At 41.8% G+C, this 27240-nt stretch overlaps 1 protein-coding gene across 3 annotated transcripts in view; it reads right to left on the reverse strand.

Moving 5' to 3' along the window:
- Positions 1-4825: 4825 nt before the first annotated feature.
- The window catches only part of LOC115477934 (protein mono-ADP-ribosyltransferase PARP12-like), a 92253-nt gene continuing 69838 nt past the window's right edge, over positions 4826-27240 (reverse strand). For 2 of the 3 annotated variants that reach the window (XM_030215074.1, XM_030215073.1), the window contains exons 9-12: positions 22756-22837; positions 21330-21460; positions 13537-13688; positions 4826-5757 (exon numbers count right to left, since the gene is read on the reverse strand). In XM_030215074.1, coding sequence (XP_030070934.1) covers positions 5429-5757; positions 13537-13688; positions 21330-21460; positions 22756-22837 — 694 coding nt within the window. In that variant the 3' untranslated portion in view covers positions 4826-5428. Of the gene's footprint in view, positions 5758-7049; positions 7122-13536; positions 13689-21329; positions 21461-22755; positions 22838-27240 lie in introns of all 3 variants that reach the window. The other variant, XM_030215075.1, reaches the window with a different exon arrangement.

Below are 27240 nucleotides of genomic sequence, written 5' to 3' on the forward strand. Positions count from 1 at the left end.
ATACTATGACAGTTTTCTCTGAAATTTTGTTAGACCATCCCTTGATAAAGCAGCAGGTGCTACCATTAGAAAAGTCCACCCACCAGTGGCGTATCAGCTTCTCCCTGGACCAGGGAGAGAAAAATATGCTTAAGGATCACATTTCTGCTTTAGAGTGCAGTGCAAGGGCATTTTTGTTCATTTTTAACATGTTATTTTGTATTCATGAACATCTGTTCACTACATAGCTGCTCTCAAATCCTGGCTCAGACTCCTGCTAAGTGGGCTGGATGTGTGCTCAAGCAGTACTCCAGACCCAGTCCTTCATGGACATCTAAGGCTAAGAGCAACATGCAAAATAATTTAAAAGGAACTGCATTCTCTTCCTTAAAAGACAGCTGTAATACTTATGCAGCAATATGTAGTGAAGATCACCCATGACAATGACTTCCAAGAGCTTAAGAGCAGAAATTGGTTCCACAGCTGTTGCAGGTGGTGTGTGTTTAAGCAGAGCCAATGAAATAGTATTAGGTAGCCTTGGCAATCTTCAGCTTCGCACCCACCCCTTCCCTCTGTCAGGCAAATCTACTGGCAGCAGCTGTAGCACAGCCTTTCTTCTCAGCAGCAGCTCTGGTATAGCATTCACTCATTTGGCAGTAGTAGCTTCATCAAAACATTTCTCTTATTTCTCCCCAACAGCATCTGCCATGCCTCCTTGCCCTATCTACTCCAGCCCCCTCCCCTTTCCACCCACTTCTCAATCCTGTCTCTCCCTCAGCATCTGCCTCGACGAATGTCTCCTAGAATGGACAGTAGCCTAGTTGTTAGTACAGTGGACTTTGATCCTGGGTTTGATTCCCACTGTATCTCCTCTGAGCAAGTCACTTAACCCTCCATTGCCCCAGGTACAAAATAAGTACCTGTATATATTATGTAAACTGCTTTGATTGTAACCACCTTTATATCAAGTCCCTATCCCCAGTGGCAATCCTTGGTCAGCTACCACCCGGGGCAGAGGGAGCAGGGAACCAGCGGAGCCGACAGCCGCACGGCTGCTCTCTGCACCCCTCCAGCGGCGTGCACCCCCTCGGTACGCCACTGCCAGTCCCTTCGAGGGGGGGGGGGATGCTGGGGAAAGAGGGAGAACAGTTGGAACCAGCACTGCTCCACACTACAAAAACGTTCGTTTGTGGGCTCCATCTGAAACACTGTGAAGTGGGCTCTTATCTCTCCAACTGTTACCCTTAATAATGACCATGAGTCTGCCCTTACCCCAAGGTTGTAAACATTGCATCTCAAACCCCATCCAACCAAGAGAGCAGGAGGCTTCGCCCTGGGAACTGAACCAGGAATTTTCTGCATGGCATCATACAATGCCTTACTTTTTACTGAATTAACTCAATACATCTGTGACAGTTTTGAAGGGCTATACTCTTCATCTGGGAAAACAAACTTCAAGAAATTGTTGATGTTTTTAATATATTTATTTAGACCAGATACATAAAATGTACACATCTGAAAAATCAATTAAATCTATAATAATATGTCATTATGGTTGGTGTACTTGTTGCTTTAAATGAAAGATCTGAACACCTAAAAATGCCTTACATAGAGCAGACTGCTCTCTGCAAATATTAACTTTACGCATGGGTTCTCAATCTTCCTGAGGACATACGCAGCCAGTCTGGTTTTCAAGATATCCACAATGAATATGCATTTATAAAATTTGGGTGCACTACCTCCACTGTATGCAAACCTATCTCATGCATAGTCAATGTCAGCATCCTGAAATGTGGAATGGCTGGGTGTTTTCCGAGGACTGGGTAGAAAATATGAGACATATCATTACAACATCAATAAAAATGTTATATATCCTTTTAGAGTATGTTAAAGTGATACACATTATAAAACTACTGGTGCATCTGATCTGTTGCATCCCACTTTGGAGTTCAATAGTATGTCTAAACAAAATTTGTAGCTAGTAGATAGCTTAAATGCTATCTGTAAGACTGACAAACTACCTAACCATAATTTTCTGATATTTAAAGGTACGTGGCTGCAGAGGCTCACATAGCATCCGACTCTTAAATCTTACTGAGTCCGAGATGGTCTAAAGCTTTGAATTTATTCTTGCAGTTGAACGTTGCCATTCTTCTGGTACATCTACTGTGCAACCACCAAGCAACCAAGAATGATTAAAACAGGTGCATCTGACAGGACAACTGTGCTCTTGAATATATAAAATGTCTGACATCCACACAACTTATGCCACTCCAAAGGAACCTGCAGTCTTCAGTGTCAAGCTCCCAGAATCAGAAAATGCAAGTGTACTTGAACCATGGGCTGTAAACAGCGGTCAATTCAAGCTCACTTTACTAGGAGATATGCATTCATTAGTGCACACTTGGTTTGTCAGTGCATTCTAAAATGATGTAACTTGTACTAGCATGAATTAATGCATGTTATTGATTAATGCGTATTAAAATGCTACAACACACATTTTTAAAAATCACTATTAAAGCTAATCTGTGAAACTAACTGAAAAAAAAAACACCACCTAAGAATAGGGGAACATTCAGGATTAAAGAGTTGAATGGGAACAGAAATTTCATCCATTCCCAATGGAATTTAACCCATACCAGCTAAGATCCATCCCCACAATTAATCTCCTCCATCTTCACTCGTATCTGCAGGAATTGATGCTATTATTTACTTGCTCACAGCCCTCCATTTCCTCCCAACCCCAACAGCCTCTCATGGTTTTTGGGCTGGTATTCACTCTTCAACAACTGAGTGTTCCAACCCTGTCTGAAGTTCCAGATGCCTCTCTCCGTACGTTCCAAGCCTCAGTCTGGTGCTCCAATTGCCCTCTCAGTGCATTCCAAGCCTCAATCTGGATTCACCAGACACTACAATCTCACGGGAATCCCATGGAAACTTCTTCCATCCCCATAGGAATCCCATGATAACTTCTCCCATAACCATGGGAATCCCATGGGTTCCATGGGATTCTCACAATCTCCATTCCCGTGCAGCTCTCTATTCAGAATAAAAGAAAAACTAATCAGATTTCTTTGGCCTGCACACATCTCTATACTTTATTACATGCTGGAGCCAGGAGGAAGGGAAATGGGGCTCATTTCCCTTAGCTGGAGGTCCCCTCCCCAAACATTCAGCTGTATTGTGCAATAGAGTGGTCTAGGAAGACAATTTTGTAACTACATGCATGGATTACTTTGAGAGATTCCCAAAGCAAGAATGTGTGTGTGCTTCTGATTTGAAAATTACCCCGTGACAACACTGCACTTATACTTGCTTTTCAGTGGGCACAATTTTTTCTGGATAAAAATGGTATGCATAAGCTTGAATTTTCAAACGTATGCTTGTCAAATCTCTCCCCATCCCTGCCCTCGGAAATGTCTCTTCAAGTCAGGAGCATAGCCAGATGGCAAATTTAGGTTGGGCCCGAAAACTAATTTCTTCCCCACCCTCCGGTACTCTCTCTGCTCTCCTTGGCCACCCTTCGGGTCTCTTCCCCCCCCCCCAATCAAACCAAAAGATATACCTGAGCTGGCGGGGATCCGCAAGCCCCGCCAGCAGAAGACCTCCTTGTGTTAGAAAGAACACTTACACCTGCGCAGCTGGTGTAGTGTCCCAGAGCCACTGACATGGCCAGCCTCTGTGCATGCGCGCAAACTGAGCATGCACGAGGGGTGGGGAAACAGCAGCTCAGCAACACTGCTGGCTGCACAGGATGTTATGTGCTCTTTCTGCCAGGAGAAGATCTTCTGCTGGCGGGGCTTGAGGATCTCCACCAGCCACGCCTATGGAGCACTGATTTCAGATGGGCCTGATTCCAAAGTGGCCCACCCATGGCTACGCCACTGCTTCAAATAATGGTTACACAGCAGATACAGGCAGGCATTTTTGTAAATGCTACTTCTGCATCAGAAGAGTATCCTCCTTGTGCCTCCTTTACAGCCTGTGTTTCATATGTGCTTGAATTCTGCGGTTTTGAAAGCTATTTTTTCAAGATCTTATGTTCCAATATAACACGAGGAGGACAGTTTCCAAACGACTTTATCCAAGTAATGAAGCACTTAGGTAAAACTGCTCTCTGCCCTGTGTAGCTATTTACACCTGTGTGGCAAAAGGAGAGCCGGGCCAGCAAGCAACCCACAAGGATTTCATTTTGACATGTCATTTGTGCTCCACGACCCATATTTTGTACTTGATATAAAGCAGGTTTATAAAGTTCGAGGGTACAAGAGTACCCATTGCACTAGCCAGCCACTGAATTCTCAATGACAAACCTGATCGTGAGTTTCCCTGATAAACAGCTTGTAGGGATGTAATGCAACAGCTTTAAAACTGCCCCCATGATTCACCTGGACAGAATCATTATGCTGACTGAACACAGATGTTTCACTTTGACAGAATATGGGGGAAGAGTATGATTTTTCATTCTTCATTCAAAATCATAAATTACTGAGCATCACCATTAAAATGCTACATTCAATCCTGAAAACAAGGACTACATTTTTAATTAAACTATACGGCTGTACTCCCAGAGCATACAGGATTCCAGTCTAAATACATGGACAGCTCCTAAACACTTTAGACGAAGGACTGTAATCTTAAAAAAGCTCACCATTTTGAGGTGACTTGTAGAAAAAGCCTAAGAAAGCAGTATTTCACAGCGATATGTTATTCTAGAGCAGGGGTTCTCAACCCAGTCCTCGGGACACACCAAGCCAGTCAGTTTTCAGGAGATCCACAATGAATGTGCATGAGAGAGATTTGCATGTAGCGGCTCCATTGTAGGCAAATCTCTCTCATGCGTATTCAGTGTGGATATCCTGAAAACCTGGCTGGCTTGGTGTGTCCCGAGGACTGGGTTGAGAACCCCTGTTCTAGAGTATACCAGCTGTGCATTATCTCACAGAAGCTGCATTTGAGACCTGTACACGTGAAGGGCAATTCTATAACTGGACGCCCACCTTTAAGAGCCATTTGCATGCATTTATGTACAGAATACCAGCAGTTTCATGGTTAAGGGTTACCCTTGTGAGCGTACATGGAAGCAAATCGACTAAGCACTATTCTGTAAGAACGCACATATGTGGCATAGTGCGTAAATGCAAAAGGGTGTTCACGTGGGAGGGACATGGGCGGCACTGCCACTTATTCATGCAACTTTTAGAATACTATAAGTTATGCGAGCCTCGCTGCATTGACGCACCTGCACTTACGCCAGACCTATGGCTGATGCAACTTCAGGCGCACAAACTTAAGGCACACTGATAATGGAATCCGAGCGTCCAGATGACGCTCTAGAATAGCCTCTCATTGTATAGAACTACCCCACAGAGTTGTAAAATCCATTTTTGATGTCTTAGCAGGTTAAACAAAACGTGTGTAAATGCACTTGACTCGGGATCCTCCCTGTTTAGTTCAAGTTGCCCCGTACACTGTGCCGGATGCCTGCTGAGACCACATGATTGTGGGCATAAGCTGCCTGCTCAACGTATTTGATAAGGTATTCGGGATAAATCTGGTGCTTTTCAAAGATCACAAATATGTTAGGATTCACTTCACTGTCTACACAGCTGTTATAGAAGCTGGTGGAGCAGTCTTTTGGAGGTGGTCGCAGAAATGAGAATTTTCCTTGTACGAATTCTCCCACCAGTACCCGGGCCACAAACATGATGCGGGAATTGGAGTCTGTGCGGGAGCTGTAGTTGTGGGAATATGAGGCATCCTTTGCAAAGTAGCTTCCTGTAGTAAAAAGGAGAAGAAGGAGACAGGACATGCTTTAAGAGTTTCATTTTATTTTATTCCACCCAAAATACACAGACACCTTGAAATGAATGAATGAATGAATGAATGAATGAATGAATGAATGAATGAATGAATGAATGAAAGTACAAACTAGCTGAAAAGACCAACTCCCCATATTCTATATTTCATGTCCTAATTTCTGCACCCAACTTTATTATTATTTTTTGCATTTGTATCCCACATTTTCCCACCTCTTTGCAGGCTCAATGTGGCTTACAATACATCATGAGTGGTGGAAATATATTAGAAAATAGACATTTAGTGTTACAGAAAGATCTTGGGCAGCAAGATAATGATAAAACATAATATTTGAATAATACGCACAAATAAATTAATTGAGGTTGGAAACATCAATAACTAGGTACTAACAACCAATTATTGATGCTGACAGACTTAAAAATCCACATGCGCATCTCGCTGCGCTCTATTCTATGAAGCTCGGCACCTAACTTCAATCTCATGTATCTGAAAGGGGGCGTGTTGGGGAGTTCCAAAATGTTGCGTGAGGATTTACAGAATTTGCCTGGTGTGCTGGCGTTTACATCTGCTTTTAGAACTTCCTTTATAGAATAGCTCTTAGTGCTTAAGTTTTTCAGCACCATTTAATGAACTTCCTGCCCAAAGTGTACAATTTAAAAAGCGTTAACAGGGCAACCTTTGGACTATGCATTTTTTGATGCTGCTTTTAACTCCTAACCCTTACTTGTTCAGTACCCATGTTTTATCATTCCCACCTTAGTAATTCCCTTATCCTTTATTTGTCCTGTTTGTCCGTCTCTTCATGTCCAGTGTACAGCGCTGCGTACGTCTAGTAGTGCTACAGTAATAAGTAGTAGTAGTAGGTTTTCAGAATACGTTTGCTTAGTGCAGAAATGCTTTTTAGGCACATTTTGCTTATTCTGTAACACCTATTGCATAGGGTTCACCCATCTGTTTGCACATGGGTACACAGATGCATAAGGTTCACTCCACCTCTAAGAGCAGTGACAAAGAGCACCCCCATACTGCCAATACATATAACCCACTCCCCCGCCCTGATACACACACACACCCAACTCAAGACTCACACACATACTGCCCCGACAAGCCTTGCCAACATGCACCCACCCTACCCTCCACACACACACATACACCCTTTGACATCCCACCCTCACATCTCCGCAGATAAAAAGCTAAAAACTTTCCACACAGAAATACTGTAGATATACACTGCACATGCACATACACACCTCACACACACCATCCAACAGTCATCGAAATCCCTGCTGAAGCACACTTTACCATGGATGTTTCAACCAAGTCTGAAAATGAAGGAAAGGGGAGAATCGCTATTGCGTCACACTGTTAGTATGCATTTTTCTGCCTGTTTCTTTTTTTTTTTATCTTCATCAGGCAATTAATTAGTAACTACTGGCTATTGTAAGAGAGAAAAAACACAACTAGAATTTGACAATAGCAGATTTGTCCTTCAGAAAAGAAAAACGATATAATTAAACATAAAGCTGAATTTAATAAAGTTTCTTCATATACAATATTAACTGGTTTTCCACTTGGTGAAAGTATGTGCAGAAAATATAAACGTCTGCAAAACTGCACACTGTTTTGGTTGGTGCTGTATTATGGTTTAATCTTTTCTGAAAGCTGCAGGACAGAGGAAGGGAGTTTGCATGAGGCATGTGTTGGCCTTGACCAGTGTTCAAGTTTACAAACTCAACCCATCCTGCTAGTGTCTCCTCAATACCAATCAGTTGGCAACAGGGGAGTAACCAGCCCTTCAATTTTGGTGGCGCCCAGGGGTGGACTGGGGGGGCAACACATTCTTCCCTCCTCTCCCCCCTCCCTCCATACACGCTAAAACTACCTTTGCTGGCGGGGATGCCGAGGCCCCACCAGCAAAATAAATACAGTGCCGCCACTCCCCTCCTCCTTGCTCCACTTTCTTAATACAGAAATTGGTGGCGGCGTGCTTTCAGCTGCCGATGCTGAGACTTCTCTTGCATGCTCACAGCATTCTATTCTTGTGATTTACAGTCTGCACCAATCTCATCAATAGATTCTAGGTGGATAACAAACCACAGACATCTAACCAGATACAGACATTTACAAAAATCGTAGATTACAGTTTAGACAACTGCATCACAATAACAATTAAAATAATACATTTTTTCAACTTTTCGAAAAAGAAAATAAGATGAAATTCATCTTAAATCCACCAAAAGATTATTCCACTGCTTAGTTCCCTGATTTCCAAAAGAATTATACTGCAGCAGGACATGTTTATCCACTCCTACCCTAGATGAGATAATATTTAACCATTTCTCTGACCTCATGTGCACCTTTCGTTAAATTAGTCACCTTATTTTCTAACTCCTCTTACTCTCTTACCTATCTATAAGTTCCATCTTTGCTTATATCCTTCACTGTCAATTAAAATGTTCTATTACGTATTATTTTGACATTGTAAATAATATACTATGCCAGACTAGTATTGTTATTTGAATATTTTTAATGCTGTAACTGCCTACTGCTCATGTTTGATTTATTCTTACTGTGCACCGCCTTGAGTGAGCGCCTTCAAAAAGGAAGTAAATAAATCCTAATAAAAAAATAAATAATCAATTAACTATTTTAAGTGAACAGATTTTACTAAAGGAAAGCCAAGTTTCAACAAAGATTGGTACCAGGAATTTGTACTGTTAATTGGAAATGAGAGATAGTGAACCAAATCTTCTGGACCCATACCATACATTAATGTTAATTTGTATTCTCTAGATGGCTGCAACTTTTAAATGAGTCTCTTCCAAATCTACCAACAAGTTGCTTATTTATGGTGTTCTGTGTGTGGAGATCTTTCTTCAAAGGAGGAAAAAGGCTTCAGATGCTCGGCTCAATGGTTGCGTATGCAAGTTAAACTTTTGCTTGTGCCGGGCGGGCTTCCTCATCAGCCTTTAAAAAAAACTCCAACCATCAGGTTGAAGCCGAGCATCTGAGATTTGGAAGAGATGCATTAATATTACCAATTTAAAATCAACTCTCTCCTTAATAGGGAGCCAATGCAATTGTTTCAAAAGTGGAGTGACCTGATCATATTTTTTTAGCTCCAAAAATTAGACAAGTTGCCATAATCCCACCATACAAAGAATTGCAATAATCTAATAATAAACCATAAAGCTGTATGTCTCTGTTGATCACCCCACCCCTCACCTATCCACACCCATCCTGTTAGAATATCAATGATATGCTTTGATGTCCCCATGCATACCTCCGACCCACCCCATCCTCCCACCCTATCAGACTGTCATAGTAATGCTTGAATGTTTTCACTTATATACACTGTCAGCTAGCACATTTGCTTATTTCCAATCTGAGGAAGAAGGGCAACCTTCGAAAGCTAATCAAGAAATGTATTAAGTTATGCCCAATAAAAAAGGTATCATCTTATTTTCTTTTCCATGTTTTATTTTGTTTGATTTCTATAGATTCTACATGGAATGTTGCTATTCCACTAGCAACATTCCATGTAGAAGTCAGCCCTTGTAGATCACCAATGTGGCCGCGCAGGCTTCTGCTTCTGTGAGTCTGACGTCCTGCACGTACGTGCAGGACGTCAGACTCACAGAAACAGAAGCCTGCGCAGCCTTCTACATGGAATGTTGCTAGTGGAATAGCAACATTCCATGTAGAATCTCCAATAGTAGCAACATTCCATGTAGAATCTCCAATGGTATCTATTTTACTGTCATAGTAATGCTTGAATGTTTTCACTTATATACACTGTCAGCTAGCACATTTGCTTATTTCCGATCTGAGGAAGAAGGGCAACCTTCGAAAGCTAATCAAGAAATGTATTAAGTTATGTCCAATAAAAAAGGTATCATCTTATTTTCTTTTCCATGTTTTATTTTGTTTGATTTCTATTGATAACCTTAAGAGTGGACTAACACGGCTACCACACTCCTCTACTTAATAATCTAACTGAACCCAAAAACCTTTGGAAGTTAAATATGAACATATTGCATGCAATTGATGCAATCATAAAAAAGTTTTCCTTACTAGTTCATTTATCTGTATCTCAAAAGATAATTTAAAATCAAGAAATACACCCAAAACTTTGGACTTCTCCTTCTATATTGAGCACTTCCCTAGAATGCCGCACAATCTTCCTTCCAATAATCCCATCTGAATTCCCAAAACAAACATAACTTTCTCCTACAACAACTCTTTTGCTGGTTTCAAATGAAAAGTGCAAAGGGCAGTGCAGTTTGAATGCCAGTAGCTGTGACTGGCAGAAACCAAAAAAATATATAATGGGGTTTTCCCACACAATGAATTCACTTTACTGGGTATTTCCTAGGCCCCCCTCTACCTTTTTTCATAGAGTTTACCATGCATGTAATTGCTTGCTAGCAGAACCATTCCAGTTTACAATTATTATGCCTAAAGTGCATTTGGAAGGTATTAAAGACAAGATTGCATGGGCTAGACCAAGGGCTCAGTTGCCATACTGTGTACTCCATTACAGAGTATCAGCGTGCAATTCCTCAATCGGGTTTTCTGCTCTCCAGGTCAGCTGAGGATGCAACACTCAATGCCCTTGGATTGCGAGAGTCTCAGTCATTAACAGTAATGGTCACACATAAGATCTAAATCCACCAGCTTTGGAGGAAGATAGTTTGATGTCCTTGGTGCTATGATGAATAGGTTAAGTTGAAAGACATAGGCGCCCGGTATAAGAGGCTTGGAAAGGCTAAGCCTCCCCTGCTGTACTCTGAGGGGTTTAAATTGTTGATTTACCTCCATCCTCACAGCAGGAGCTGCAGTGAAAGCCCTCTAGCCTTGTGTAACCAGTTGTAGAAATTGGTTTATGGTTTAATTTGTTTACTTTACTGCTGGGAGAGCAGGGGGGGGGGGGGGGGGGTTGGCTGGAGGTGTCCTGGGTTGCCAGGGAGATATTTAACGAGGATGACTTCCTGACCTGCACTGAGGACAGATAGCAGCAGAATCGGATACTGGGCCGGCATGATCAGAAAAAGTCACCAGACAACAAAGGTAGAAAAGATCATTTTATTTTCATTATAGTGTTTGGAATATGTCCACTTTGAGAATCAGGTGCTCAACATTAAAAGTTTATATATATTTACTTATTTAGTAGTATTTATGGCATTTTATCCCACATTAAACATGAATTAGGGTGTTTTGTGGCTCTACATGAGAATTGTGATGATATGATCCCTTGTTTCATATTGTTGACGGTCTGCATTTTCCGTATGGGTCATGGTATGTTGGTGTATTAGGTTCTGCCCAGTGTAATATTTATAGTACAGTAAGGTTCTGAGTGTGTTTTTGCACAAAGTTGTGCATAGTGTTTTGCAGTTGAGCGATTGTGCTTAGAATATGCTTTGAGCAACCACTTTATTCTTTGACATTTGATACATATCTAATATCAAAATTTAATAAAAGGTATTAATTGTGACTTATTTTTATTTATTTTTTTCTGTGTTATCAGACAATTATGGATTTAAGCTCCACCCCAGGCCCCACCCCCTAACCCCGCCCCCTTTAGCCTCCCCAAACAGTTGTGCCACCGACCGCCTATGTTGAAAGACTAATGCAATAATGTGTGGGGGGGGGGGGGGGGGGGACCTAGGTAGCTGAGTGTCACTGCAATCCAATAACAGCTGGTTGAACTGGAAGCCCAAAGGTATAAGAAGGAAATAGGTCAAAAATCAAGCAGGCTAATATTTGGAAGTCACACAGTTAGCTTGCTTGACCTGCATTCATCTACCTTTCAGATGTGGGCCAAAATTATGGAACTCGCTACCTTTAGACCTATGTAAAATTGAATCTTTTTATGCTTTTTAGGAAAACAATTAAGACCTATTTGTTTCAAAAGGCATATTCATGATGGTTCCTTATTTCTGGAAAAAGAATTTGTTAAGATTGTGAAATTAAAAAGCTCTCACTGTTTTATGTGGAAGAATATATGTTGTGTTGCAGGTCTAATTATGTTTTGTTTTATTTGAATATTAATTATGTTTTAATTGTAATCTACTATGAACCATGGAATGTGCGAAATAGCAAAGATACTTACCTGCAGTAGGTATTCTCCGAGGACAGCAGGCCTTATATTCTCACAAGTGGATAACGCGACCCAAGTTGCCCTGTCTGGAGCTTATATCAAGCTAAAAAGAGCTTTGTGGAGCACGAGCCATGCTCCACTGCGCATGCACAAGTGCCTTCCCGACCGCCTTGAGAGCACGGTTCCTGCAGTACATTAAAATTGTAAAAAAACAGGAGATAACTCCAAGGGGAGGCGGGAGGGTTTGTGAGAATATAAGGCCTGCTTGTCCTCGGGGAATACTTGCTACAGGTAAGTATCTTTGCTTTCTCCGAGGACAAGTAGGCCTATAATTCTCACAAGTGGGGAGTCCATAGCTACCAGGCTCACCGAAAACAAAACTTTGGTCAATTGGGCCTTGCAATGAGGAGGACAAAACACAGATTAACCTGAAACTATATACAAACTGAGCGAGAGTGCAGACTAGAACAGAACAAAATGGGCCTAGGAAGATGGAGTTGGATTCTAGACCCCAGATTCTGCAGTACTGTCTGTCCGAACTGACTGTTGTGTCAGGTATCCTGCTCAAGGCAGTAGTGAGAAATGAATGTGTGGACTGAAGACCATATCACAGCCTTGCAAATTTCTTCAATGGAGGTTGACCACAAGTAGGCTACCAACACAGCCATGACTAACATTGTAAGTTGACATGACCCTCCAGGGTCAGCCCAGCCTGGGCATAAGTGAAAGAAATGTAATCTGCTACCCAATTAGAGATTGTGAATTCCCGATGATGACCCCCATTCCTGTTGGGATCAAAAGAAGCAAAAAGTTGGGTGGACACTTTGTGGGGCTTAGTCTGCTCCAAGTAAAAGGCCAATGCTCACTTGAAGTCCAAGGTATGCAAGGCGCTCTCGCCAGGATGGGCATGAGGTCAAGGAACGAATGTTTAGATAGAAGTCCGACACCACATTAGGCAGGAACTTAGGGTGCTTGCGGAGGACTACTCTGTTGTGATGAAATTTAGTATAAACTGCATCCGCCACTAAGGCCTGAAGCTCACAGACTCTGCGAGCTGAAGTAACAGCCACTAAATATAGGACCTTGCAGGTCAAGTACTTCAGATGGCAGGAATCCAGTTGCTCAAAAGGAGCTTTCATCAGATGGGTGACGGTAATGTTGAGGTCCCATGACACTGGTGGAGGTCCAACAGGGGGCTTCAACAAAAGCAAACCTCTCATGAAGCGAACAACCAGAGGCTGTCCAGAGATAGGCTCACCCTCTACACGCTGATGATAAGCACTAATTGCACTGAAGTTGCAATTACGGAGTTGGTCTTCAGGCCAGACTTGGAAAGGTGTAGAAGGTAGTCAAGTAAGGTTGAGTAGGGCAGGAAATGGGATCTAGGGTCTAAACTACGAGTATACTCTATGCTCCAAAATAGATTATGCTCGTAATATAGGAGCATAAATTTAGCAGAGTAAATTATGCTCATAAATTGGGAGCACAAATTTTAGGAGTGTAAATTTAGGAGAATAACCTTTATAGAATAAGGCCCCCATAGCGGCTCTAAATATATGTATTAATTTAAATGTCAGCAGCAGCACTTAAATTATTCTGAGCACAGCCATTAATATATAAAGGTAGAAAAAGGGTACCTTTTCCATAGGCAGTACCATGAGCCCCACAGATCCTCCAGTCAAAGTTCTGTAGGCAGATGGCATCAACAAGTTTTTCATTGGTGCCGTGAAACAGATGTCTCTCATCCACGTCCTTCCCATTACTGCTCTTTTTCATTTGTTCTTTCTGCCTACAACAAAACGTATTTATCCATTAAACGTTTGTCCTGGGGGGAGGGGGGAACTTATAAATCAATTATACGCCCAATAAAACTGGATTAATAAATTTACTAGAGAAGTTCAACATAAATAGGATATCACAACAATGTAAGAGGTTCTCCTAATTAAATTTTTAAAAACGTACCATCAGAAGGTTGGTATTCTCAAACCATGTTTCTAAAAAGAACACTATATACCACCCCCAGCAATTTTGAGCTTGTTCATTTTGTTCTTTTTTTCAAGAGATTTTTCAAAGGTTTTTTTTTTTTTATAACAAACTAGTAAAAAAGCCCCATTTCTGATGCAAATGAAACGGGGGCTAGCAAGGTTTTCTTCTTTGTGCATGTGGGAGTGTATGTGTCCCTGCCCTCTGCCCTCTCTCCCTTCCCCTCTGCTCTCTGTACCCTCCCCCCTCGGAGTCGAGTCCTTCAGTGTTAAGTTTCCTGCTCTGCTGTGTTTGTGTTACAGAGATAGTGTGGGCTTCTGCCCTCTCTCCCCTCTGAGTCCTTCACTGTTACAGAGAGAGCGATTTGATTTCGTGCTTTGCTGTGTTTTCCTTCACTGTTTGTGTCACAGAGAGAGCGAGGGCGGGGCAGACACTCATGGGGAAACCGGATATCTTTCCCCCTTCACACTTCCGGCTGGAGGCTTCATTAGAACGTTGGTGGTGCCTTTTATATATAGAGATATGGTTTTCGAACTACTCCAACTGGATTGTTTGAAGTATAAGAAGAACTGATTTGAATCCAATCAAATTTTCTAATTTTCAAAGCAAACACTTATCTGAAAACTAGGAAACTTCCAAGCTGAATCCACAACTCCACAGGAACCGGATCCGACATAGTGCTACATTTCACAATACCAACTGCATCAGGAAATTTGGTTTTATATGGGTTAGAATCAAACTTCTGGCAAAGCAAAATATATATTGTTCATGTGGACATCTCTCAAGAAGAATTGATTTTAATCACTGGATTAGTTTGAAAACCATATTTATTTAAAAAAAAAAACTTTGCTGGTGCTGGTATATAATGTTCTCTTTAGAAACACAGTTTGAGAATACCCACCTTCTGAGGGTCCAACTAATTTTTTTAATTTAATTTGGAGAACTTCTTACATTTCAATAATAACAGAGGCATAATCCTAAAAGAATTCTGTTTACTGGAATGAAAATGGAATATAATAGATTCTAATTTGCTTTCTAAATCATAAGTACATAAGTACATAAGTAGTGCCATACTGAGAAAGACCAAAGGTCCATCTAGCCCAGCATCCTGTCACCGACAGTGGCCAATCCAGGTCAAGGGCACCTGGCACGCTCCCCAAACGTAAAAACATTCCAGACAAGTTATACCTAAAAATGAGGAATTTTTCCAGTCCATTTAATAGCGGTCTATGGACTTGTCCTTTAGGAATCTATCTAACCCCTTTTTAAACTCCGTCAAGCTAACCGCCCGTACCACGTTCTCCGGCAATGAATTCCAGAGTCTAATTACACGTTGGGTGAAGAAAAATTTTCTCCGATTCGTTTTAAATTTACCACACTGTAGCTTCAACTCATGCCCTCTAGTCCTAGTATTTTTGGATAGCGTGAACAGTCGCTTCACATCCACCCGATCCATTCCACTCATTATTTTATACACTTCTATCATATCTCCCCTCAGCCGTCTCTTCTCCAAGCTGAAAAGCCCTAGCCTTCTCAGCCTCTCTTCATAGGAAAGTCGTCCCATCCCCACTATCATTTTCGTCGCCCTTCGCTGTACCTTTTCCAATTCTACTATATCTTTTTTGAGATACGGAGACCAGTACTGAACACAATACTCCAGGTGCGGTCGCACCATGGAGCGATACAACGGCATTATAACATCCGCACACCTGGACTCCATACCCTTCTTAATAACACCCAACATTCTATTCGCTTTCCTAGCCGCAGCAGCACACTGAGCAGAAGGTTTCAGCGTATCATCGACGACGACACCCAGATCCCTTTCTTGATCCGTAACTCCTAACGCGGAACCTTGCAAGACGTAGCTATAATTCGGGTTCCTCTTACCCACATGCATCACTTTGCACTTGTCAACATTGAACTTCATCTGCCACTTGCACGCCCATTCTCCCAGTCTCGCAAGGTCCTCCTGTAATCGTTCACATTCCTCCTGCGACTTGACGACCCTGAATAATTTTGTGTCATCGGCGAATTTAATTACCTCACTAGTTATTCCCATCTCTAGGTCATTTATAAATACATTAAAAAGCAACGGACCCAGCACAGACCCCTGCGGGACCCCACTAACTACCCTCCTCCACTGAGAATACTGGCCACGCAATCCTACTCTCTGCTTCCTATCTTTCAACCAGTTCTTAATCCATAATAATACCCTACCTCCGATTCCATGACTCTGCAATTTCTTCAGGAGTCTTTCGTGCGGCACTTTGTCAAACGCCTTCTGAAAATCCAGATATACAATATCAACCGGCTCCCCATTGTCCACATGTTTGCTTACCCCCTCAAAAAAATGCATTAGATTGGTGAGGCAAGACTTCCCTTCACTAAATCCGTGCTGACTTTGTCTCATCAGTCCATGTTTTTGTATATGCTCTGCAATTTTATTCTTAATAATAGCCTCCACCATCTTGCCCGGCACCGACGTCAGACTCACCGGTCTATAATTTCCCGGATCTCCTCTGGAACCTTTCTTAAAAATCGGAGTAACATTGGCTACCCTCCAGTCTTCCGGTATTACACTCGATTTTAGGGACAGATTGCATATTTCTAACAGTAGCTCCGCAAGTTCATTTTTTAGTTCTATTAATACTCTGGGATGAATACCATCAGGTCCCGGTGATTTACTACTCTTCAGCTTGCTGAACTGACCCATTACATCCTCCAAGGTTACAGAGAATTGTTTAGTTTCTCCGACTCCCCCGCTTCAAATATTCTTTCCGGCACCGGTGTCCCCCCCAAATCCTCCTCGGTGAAGACCGAAGCAAAGAATTCATTTAATTTCTCCGCTACGGCTTTGTCCTCCTTGATCGCCCCTTTAACACCATTTTCGTCCAGCGGCCCAACCGACTCTTTGGCCGGTTTCCTGCTTTTAATGTATCTAAAAAAGTTTTTACTATGTATTTTTGCTTCCAACGCTAATTTCTTCTCAAAGTCCTTTTTTGCCCTCCTTATCTCCGCTTTGCATTTGGCTTGGCATTCCTTATGATCTATCCTGTTACTTTCAGTTGGTTCTCTTCTCCACTTTCTGAAGGATTGTTTTTTGGCTCTAATGATTTCCTTTATCTTACTGTTTAGCCACGCCGGCTGACGTTTAGTCTTTTTTCCCTTTTTTCTAATACGTGGAATATATTTGTCCTGAACCTCCAGGATGGTGTTTTTAAACAGCATCCACGCCTGATGCAAGTTTTTTACTCTGCGAGCTGCTCCTTTCAGTCTTTTTTTCACCATTTTTCTCATTTTGTCGTAATCACCCTTTCTATAGTTAAACGCTAGCGTACTTGATTTCCTAGTTTCACTTCCTTCAATGCCAATATCAAAACCGATCATATTATGATCACTGTTATCAAGCGGCCCTCGTATCGTTACCCCCTGCACTAGATCATGAGCACCACTAAGGACTAAGTCTAGTATTTTTCCTTCTCTTGTCGGCTCCTGAACTAGCTGTTCCATGAAGCTGTCCTTGATTTCATCAAGAAATCTTATGTCCCTTGCGTGTACAGATGTTACATTACCCCAGTCTATATGCGGGTAATTGAAATCCCCCATTATTATTGTGTTGCCCAGTTTGTTTGCGTCCCTGATTTCCTTTAACATTTCCGCATCCGTCTGTTCGTCCTGGCCAGGCGGACGGTAGTACACTCCTATCACTATCCTTTTCCCCTTTGCACATGGAATTTCAATCCACAGTGATTCCAAGGAGTGTTTTGCTTCCTGCAGAATTTTCAATCTATTTGATTCAAGGCTCTCGTTAATATACAATGCTACCCCTCCACCAATCCGATTCACCCTATCACTACGATATAATTTGTACCCCGGTATGACAGTGTCCCACTGGTTATCCTCCTTCCACCAGGTCTCAGAGATGCCTATTATATCTAATTTTTCATTTAGTGCAATATATTCTAACTCCCCCATCTTATTTCTTAGGCTCCTGGCATTCGCATATAGACATTTCAAACTATGTTTGTTGTTCCTAAGTACATCATGCTTAGTACTTGACAGTATTAATTGGCAATCTTTTGTCTGATTTTTATTGTTATTTAAAGATACCCGATCTACTACAATCTCTTTTGCAACCTCACTATCAGGATACTCTATCTTCCCTGTTATGGTGATATCTTTGAAAGATACCTTATCCCGAACCATGCTCTTTTGAGCGACTGTCGGCCTTCCCCCCATTCATATATTAAATTGTTTAGAACATCATTTCTGATAAGCTGACCAAATCATCATCATCTTTTCATTTTAACTCAGAAAATTCATTTTCATGTTAGGTCTGCCATAAAATTTAGAAAGTAAGTTTTAGACTCAGGATGAACTTTTGTTTTCTTAGAATACATTTTACAGTAACCCTGGACTATGATTCCCTTCTACTTGACTTCCTTCTAATTAATAAATTGAGTGCTGGACACATATAGAAGAAGTACTTCTGTCAATATGATTATGTAGTTCCATCCAGCACAGAAGCTTCCTTGGTTGCTAAAGTGGCCACCACCACTGCTGCTGCTCTGCTAAAGACTGGGTGGACTCTGGAGTTTGCTAACCCAGGCTATGATGCTCAGAAGCAAATGCGTGCGCTAGAAGCCATTAGCTGAACGCTCAGAGCCGACAGGTACATGAAACAACAAGCTTGCCAGCTCCAAGCGCAATGCAAGTGCATGCTAAAGAGGTCATCCCCTATTCCTCCCCAACGCTTAGCGGGCAGTGCACCAAACAAGGGCGCTCCTCCCGTGGCAAACCCTACACCAGCTCAGATCTGGAATTAGGGTTGTGCCAAGCCATGGGGAGGAATAGGGAGACCGGTATTGCAAGATTCTTTTTTGTTCTGGGCTATTTTGAAAAACCCAGCGGGCACTTGTCTAGCTTTTTGGCATTTTGCAGCAACACCTCTTCCCCCCCCCCCCCCCCAAAAAAAAAAAACCTGGAGTACAGGAAGCATGAAAGAAGGAAGGCAGGGGGACTGACTAAAGGGAAAAGGAGCAAAGCAGCACAGGAAAAGTAGGAAGCAATGCCCAGATCTGGAAGAAGTTTTTTTTCTACTTGCACTGTTGCCACCTCTTCCTCCCCTCTGATGTTCCGGGCACACACTGAAGAACTGTGCTTAATGCACAACTCTTCAGCGCATGCGCCAGACACTGCCCCTCCCACCTAACCAGGGGCGTAGCCAGACTTCAGCTGTAGGGGGGGTCCAGAGCCGAGGTGAGGGAGCACATTTTAGCCCCCCCCTGCCGCCACCGCCAACCCCCCCCCCCCCCCATTGCTGACACCTCCAACAAATTTGACCCCCCCCCCCCCCACCGATGACCCTCTCGACCCCCTACCGCCGTCGCCTACCTTTGCTGGCGGGGGACCCCAACCCCCAGCCGAAGTCTTCTTCCTTCGTTTGGTTTCTCAGTCTGACGTCGTGCAGGATGCCAGACTCACAGAAACAGAACGAAGCCCTGCAAGGCTTCGTTCTGTTTCTGTGAGTCTGACGTCCTGCACATTGTACGTGCAGGACGTCAGACTGAGAAACCAAACGAAGGACGAAGACTTCGGCTGGGGGTTGGGGTCCCCTGCCAGCAAAGGCAGCAGGTGGCGGGTTGGCGGCGGGAGGGGGGGTTGAGAAGTTCGTCGGCAGGGGGGTCCAGGGCCAAATCTACGGGAGCCCAGGCCCCCGTGGCCCCATAGCAGCTACTCCCCTGCACCTAACTCCCTAATGCTCAATGCTATGAGCACGCCTATATTTGCATCTCATTAGCGTTGAGCATTAGGGAGTTGTTCTTCTGCGCTGATCTGGCAGTATTTCTCTGGCGCTGTTCAGTACAGCGCCTGAGTTTTGAGCATCTGGGTTCCGGTGGGTAGTCCATGATCTGAACAAAACAGCACTGGGACATGCTACATCTTAACGGTTACTGCAGAAAGAAAATGACGACTCTTGGCTGGTACAATAGCCCCAAATATAGCAGCAATCAACAAGGCAGCATGAGAGAGAGTTAAAAGCCAGCAGGATGCAAGAGAGAAGGCACATGTACTGATGAAGCTTTTGGTCACTGGCATAACGTGGCTGCCTGTTTACAATTTGCCCAGTAATAGTGACTGCAAAGCCTGCCCCATGATACTGAATCTGTGCGTGTGAATGATCAAATTAATGATTTATTTTTAACTAAACCATTTTACTTCCGATTTATATTCACTTTTGGAATTAAGCAAAGAATTATGATCACAAATAATCATCACCAGCTCATATCAGAATGAGATGGAGATTAAGTAAAATGTAGGCTGGGGTTTGTCTGCTTCCCAGAACTGTACTGCATGGAGTCACACCGCATACGAATATAGAGCACATTGGATACAAAACAGCAAAGACTCTATGAATGTTACACAGACTACTGCAATGGTTCCGTATACGCAGGTTTTCAGTCAAACCTCATCTACGTACCAAAAAAGGTAAAAGAAGTCCCGTGTACACAAGTTCCAAATTGCAAACAACTTATGGGGGTTGCCATTTGCATGATGGTATCTTAACAGACTATTAGCAGGATGACTTGTCATTGTCTTCACCACCTATGCACTAAACCTGCACTGTATTTAATGTATGTGCTAAATGTATTCACCATGCATGTTAAATCTAGTGCAATTTATTAGGGTCCTACTGCAGGGGCACATCTGAGTGCACTAAAAGTTAGATTGTCTGTATATCCTAGACAGTTGTACTGTATAATAACAATCCCTATTCGTAACTGATTTTAGCATGCTTCTAGTACACAGCCTCCTATGGTATTTATTTCATGTTTGATATACTGCTCTTCACAATAAATCAAAGCACTGTACAAGATAAAATCATAAAAGGAAAGGAACTCCATAGTCATAACGAATAGAATAGGATAGAAGAGAGAGAGAGAGAGAAAGAAAAAAGGCAAAGCATACACTTACAAATATTAGATTCGAGAATGGAGACTGCTTTAACTGTATAGGGCAGACTGATGACATGGTTATCAACAAAGCAAGATCACCTACATTTAAGCCCAATGCACTATGCAAAAGTACTTTGCATGAGCTGTCAAATATTCCCCTCTTTAAAGCTGAGTATCAGCATCCCCGGTCTGACGGTTTGCCAAGTTGAAATATTTTTTTTGTGTGTCCCAAGAAGCCTAACAATCTCTGCTGTACTCATCAAGAACTTCCCTAAGAAAGAGAGCTGGCGATTAACCAAAACACAAAAATGACAGAGCGTTATGTAAACCATTATTTTTTCCTTTGAAAGATGAGCAGTACTACATACCTACACAAAAAAACACATCAGTCAAGTAGGCTACATAGAATAACACTGTGCAGCCCAAGATCGCAACCCTGATAGAGAAACACAGTTTCAAAGAATGAATACAGAAATTATCGTCACACATACCACTGATACACTTCCCAAAGAGCCAGATTCTGGATCCTCTGAATACTCTGAATGGCACAGGTAGGTAGGGTGCGGTGAAATAAAGCCTGGACCTTTTTAAATTCCTCAGAATTGCTAGATAGTTTGACCAACTGTAAGAAATCACAGTAAACTATAAACAGAACTTGCAATTTACTTTCTGTACAAATTTAATTGAGACCTGGATAGTTAAACTTGGAAAGAACAGGATCATCGACTTATGGTCTCAAAACTAAATTGATATAGTGGGAAAGGAAGAGGAGCCCTGTGGATTATTTATTGAGGGCCCCTTTTACAAAGCGGAGGGAAGCCCAATGCAGGCTTTCCACTCGCTAAAAAGGGCTACCGTAGCAGCCCAGCAGTACTTCCCATCCCCTGCACGCCGTCATATCTGGTGCTATAAAAAAATATATATTTTGTAGTGCCGGTGTGTACTCGGCGGAAATCAGGCAGGTTAGTGCGAGAGCTCTTACCACCACTGGGTGGCGGTAAGGGCTCCCCCCCCCCCCCACACACTCAAAATGGCCATGAAGTAAGTGCTTTACTTGCTGCACGGCCATTTCTTTAAAAAAATAAATGACTGTCTTTTACCCACTGCAGTAAAAGGGGGTATCGGTGCACAACAAAAGCGCGCGCCGATGCTAGCGCAGGCCCCCTTTTGCCACAGCTTGGTAAAAGGGGCCCTGAATGAAAATGGATTATAGATATTGCTACTGGACTACAACATCTATTTTGTGACTGAATGGACCTGGTTTTTTTTTTAAGCATGCACATCACTATTTGAGTTTGAAATAATACGTGGAAATAGATTATTGATAAGAACAGAGCTGTTTAGAACAAGAAGATTGTTGTTTTTCGCAATAGTGACTGTGGACTCTTACTTTCTGGAGAAATGTAGTTAAACACAAAGAAATAAACAAAAATTAATTTTGGATTTATTAGCCTGGGATATTTTGTGGCAATTATAATATGCACCAAGAGGAGAAGATCAGTAAAAAGATTAGTACAAATGTTTTTTTTTTATTGATTGTTTAGATGTTAAGCATAAACAAATATGGTGCAACGATTTTCATCAATTGAACACAATATCCCACAGGGAAATTGTGGGGATGTACTAAGCTCCATTCACATTATTTATATTTAATTTTAGAATAGGGGTACAAGTAATTTTACAGGATATCTTTTTATGTGGTTAATATACTCAGTCATTTATTTTGATGTGATAAATGATTACTGATGAATTTAAACAAATACAGCCCGATATATGGTTTAGGAATGTATATTCATTGTGGATATTCTGAAAACCAGACTGGCTAGGTGTGCTCTGAGGAATGGGTTGAGAATCACTGATCTAGATTGATCACTGTGCTAAGAAACAATAGACACCAGAATGGCTATCCTTCCATACCTCATATCCCACTTCCGTTAACTGTGTCTTGTCCCAATATGGTGGAATAGATTTGAATCCTTCCTGTGAAGAATCTGGTCCCCTAAGCAATAGAAAAAGAAAGCACAACAGGTAAGTTTATATTTTAAGAAATCGTTCTCCTTTTCTCTGTTAGATCAGTCTTTTATGTCAAAATTCATAAAATCAAACACAGAAACATACCGATTTAAAACCGTACCAAACAATATAACACATAGTCCAGTAATACAGTCCTACAAGGCCTTTGTTGGTTCTTGAAATGGTATTTTTCTAGTTTTCTACCTGCTGTGGGCCATGATCACAGTTTAGCAGTGAAACCTGCAGGCCTGGATCATTTATGATGTGTAGCCAAGAGAGAGAAGCACTGGATCTTGCATTCCACACTCCGCTCCCCTGATGTTGGTATATGGCTACTACTGCTTGATGTTAAATTTATCAAAGCTGAAACCTTGGATTACTCTCCATCAAGCACTATTGCAAATCATTCTGATTATAGTCCATACTATACCAGTGAGGCCATTTAAAAGAATAAGTTCAGTTAAGTTTAGTTCATTAATTTATATTCTGCCTATATCTAGGCAAATCACACTTGATATATATACAGTCTTCTTAAAAAATAAAACACACACACACAAAAAATGTACAATTACATAAAATGACATTACTTAAAATAACCTTTTGCCTGGAATCTGTTTATCACCCTCCTCTCACCTACCAACACCCAATCCTGTTAGAATATCAATGAAATGCTTTGATGTCCCCATGCATACCCCCACCCTCCCACTCTGTCAGACTGTCAAAGTAATGCTTTGATGTTTCTCTCATATATACTATCTGCTACCACATTTGCTTATTTCCGATCTGACGAAGGGCAACCTTCGAAAGCTAATCAAGAAATGTATTAAGTTATGTCCAATAAAAAAGGTATCATCTTATTTTCTTTTCCATGTTTTATTTTGTTTGATTTCTATTGATAGTCTGGAATCTTAGAAATTCACATATCTCTAATTTATGTTTCCAAAAGCCCTGCAAAATATCAATCCTTTTAAAAGTTTCTTAAACATACATGTATCAGTTTTCTTCCATACTAAAGTGTCTGCAATTGGAAAAAGCACATTTCTTTGTTTCATCAAATTTTAATATAATCCCCTGGATTCTATATATCGCACATAGCGTTTTGTGACAAAATTCAAGCATATTCTATAACAAAGGTGGGAATCTAAAATAACACACTGAGTTTGAACTTGATAAACAACTTTAATTTCAATACTAGGCAAATCCGTAGTGCTGGGAATAAGCTCTCCATATATTTCACCAACTAGCACCACATCTGTCTTATCCACATTTAACACTAATTTATTATTTTTCATCAAGTCAACACCACCACCAAATATAGAATGAAGACACTGTATAGAAATAGCTATATCACCATCGAATGAAAAATAAAAAGAACTGAATGTCGTCTGCGTACACTCCATAATGCACATTTGCTGCTTTTCATCTCAGACACAATGACACCAGATAGATGTTAAACAAAGCAGTAGATAAAGAGGAGCATTGAGATACTCCTGTAACCAAATCAAGTTTCAAGTTTATTATTAATTTACTATAACGCCATATGGACATGCCATCTAGGTGGTTTACAATATCTATTTAATATAAAGAGTGGTGTAGGCAAGGGTGGGCCCAGGCCCACCCAGTAGCAGCACACCTATGAAGTGTCTGGCAGGGATCCCCAAGCCCCATCAGCTGAAAATTCCCAACAAATGTCCTTCCTGCATGCCAGCCTTCCCTCTAATGTATTCCCGCCTATGCGGAAACAGGAAGTTGCATCAGAGGGAAGGCTGTGGGGCCAGCATGAGCAGTGTGTATTAGTTGCTGCTCGCTGCCAATGAAAATCTGCTATTTAAAAGGTACTACTACTACTTAACATTTCTAAAGGGCTACTAAGGTTACGCAGTTCTGTAGGGGGAGGGGGATGTTTGAGAGACCATATGGCATGCAGGCGAGAGAGGGAGAGACCAAATCACTTGTGGGACAGGGCAGAGTTCTTCTGCCCACCCATCTTGGGCCCAGGCCCACCCAAAATTGGGTGTCTGGCTACGCCCCTGGGTGTAGGAGGGGACAAGTGAATGGAATACACACAAGTAAAAGTGACACAAACAAGAATATGAAGGAAAAGGGGGTAGAGCTCCATTATTTTGAGAAGAAAGAGTAGGGACAAAACACTACTCCCCCCCCCCCCCCCAATTTACTAAGCCGCATTAGCAGCTGCTGTGCGCTAAAACCGACACAGCCCATTCACTTTGGCATTGCCGTGCGGCTTAGTAAACAGGGGGTAAAGTATGCTCCTCGTGTCTTCCAGGTGGACGTGCCCCGGGTGGATTCAAGGAGCGCAAAAGAAAATTAACTACAGGCATCATTAAAGAAAAAAGTTATAAGGTCTATTTTTTAAACTGTAATAGAGTCGTTTGTAATCTCAAATGGGGCAGGAGCAAGTTCCTGAGAGGGAGTAAGTTCTCTCCTATCAGATAACTGACTACCCCCACACGTAATTCATATTTGCTTTCCTTTAAAACAGATGATACCTTTTTTATTGGACATAACTTAATGCATTTCTTGATTAGCTTTCGAAGGTTGCCCTTCTTCGTCAGATCGGAAATAAGCAAATGTGCTAGCTGACAGTGTATATAAGTGAAAACATTCAAGCATTACTATGACAGTCTGACAGGGTGGGAGGATGGGGGTGGGTAGGGGGAATGCATGGGGACATCAAAGCATATCATTGATATTCTAACAGGATGGGTGTGGATAGGTGAGGGGTGGGGTGATCAACAGAGACATACAGCTTTATGGTTTATAGTGGGCTAGGAACCCCAGATCCTTGTTAAGTCCTTTCTGTTGGGTGTTAAAATATTCAATCATTCTGACTTCAAAGGTCTTACGTTCTTGTATGGTTTTAAAGTTACTTTTCAGGTTTCTCACTGTGAAGTCACTGGTACAGTGTCCTGGTCCTGTAAAATGCTGACCAACAGGTGTGGGAACCCTACTGACACCAGTATTTTTCATGTGATGTCTATGTAAATTGAATCTTGTCTTAAGCATCTGGCCTGTTTCTCCAATATAGCATCCTTCGTTACATTTTTTACACTGAATGATATATACCACATTGGAAGATGAGCAAGTGAAAGATTCCTTTATGTTGAATATCTTTCCTTTGTGGATGACTTTGGGATCCTGTGAAATATTTTGGCATAGTTTGCAACTGGATAAATTACAGGGAAGTGTGCCCTTCTGTTCCTTTTTAGTCTGTGATGGAAGTTTACTTCTGATTAGCTTGTGTTTTAAGTTGGGTGGCTGTCGGAAGGCCAGTACTGGTGGGGATGGGAATATCTCTTTCAGTAATTCATCCTCCTGGAGTATAGGTTGTACTACCAGTACATCGATGACATTTTTATGATTTGGACGGAGGGTGAAGAAACTCTGAAACAATTTTATTCTGCCTTCAATACGTATCATCCTACAATCAGATTCAAAATTGACTACTCCCCAGAAAAAGTCAATTTTTTGGACAGCACGGTCTCAATCAGTGATGGCTGTATACAAACATCTATATACAAGAAACCCACAGTCAGATGCAGCTACCTCCACAACTCCAGCTTCCATCCTTCACATACAAAAAGATTCATCATTTACAGCCAAGCCACAAGATACCACCATATCTGCTCTGACCCAGGGGCCCTGAAGAGCACAGGTACAAATCAAAGTAGAGTATACACAAAAAGCAGCAAATATGAGTTATCTTGTTGGGCAGACTGGATGGACCGTGCAGGTCTTTTTCTGCCGTCATCTACTATGTTACTATGACAGAGACAGACACCTTAAAAGCCTGACTGCATCCTTCAAACAGAAAGGCTACAACCCCAAAATAATCTCCAAGAATATTGCCTCCTCCCTCAAAACACCCAGGGAGAATCTGCTACAGTACAAGGAGAAACAAATCCACAGACAGAATCCCCCTTGTAGTGACATACAATCCAGAGCTGGAAAAACTGAGGAAAATCATAAGAGATCTACAACCTATACTCCAGGAGGATGAATTACTGAAAGAGATATTCCCATCCCCACCAGTACTGGCCTTCCGACAGCCACCCAATTTAAAACACAAGCTAATCAGAAGTAAACTTCCATCACAGACTGAAAAGGAACAGAAGGGCACACTTCCCTGTAATTTATCCAGTTGCAAACTATGCCAAAATATTTCACAGGATCCCAAAGTCATCCACAAAGGAAAGATATTCAACATAAAGGGATCTTTCACTTGCTCATCTTCCAATGTGGTATATATCATTCAGTGTAAAAAATGTAACGAAGGATGCTATATTGGAGAAACAGGCCAGATGCTTAAGACAAGATTCAATTTACATAGACATCACATGAACAATACTGGTGTCAGTAGGGTTCCCA

Source organism: Microcaecilia unicolor, chromosome 9 (assembly GCF_901765095.1).
Source record: "Microcaecilia unicolor chromosome 9, aMicUni1.1, whole genome shotgun sequence".
Classification (NCBI taxonomy): domain Eukaryota; kingdom Metazoa; phylum Chordata; class Amphibia; order Gymnophiona; family Siphonopidae; genus Microcaecilia; species Microcaecilia unicolor.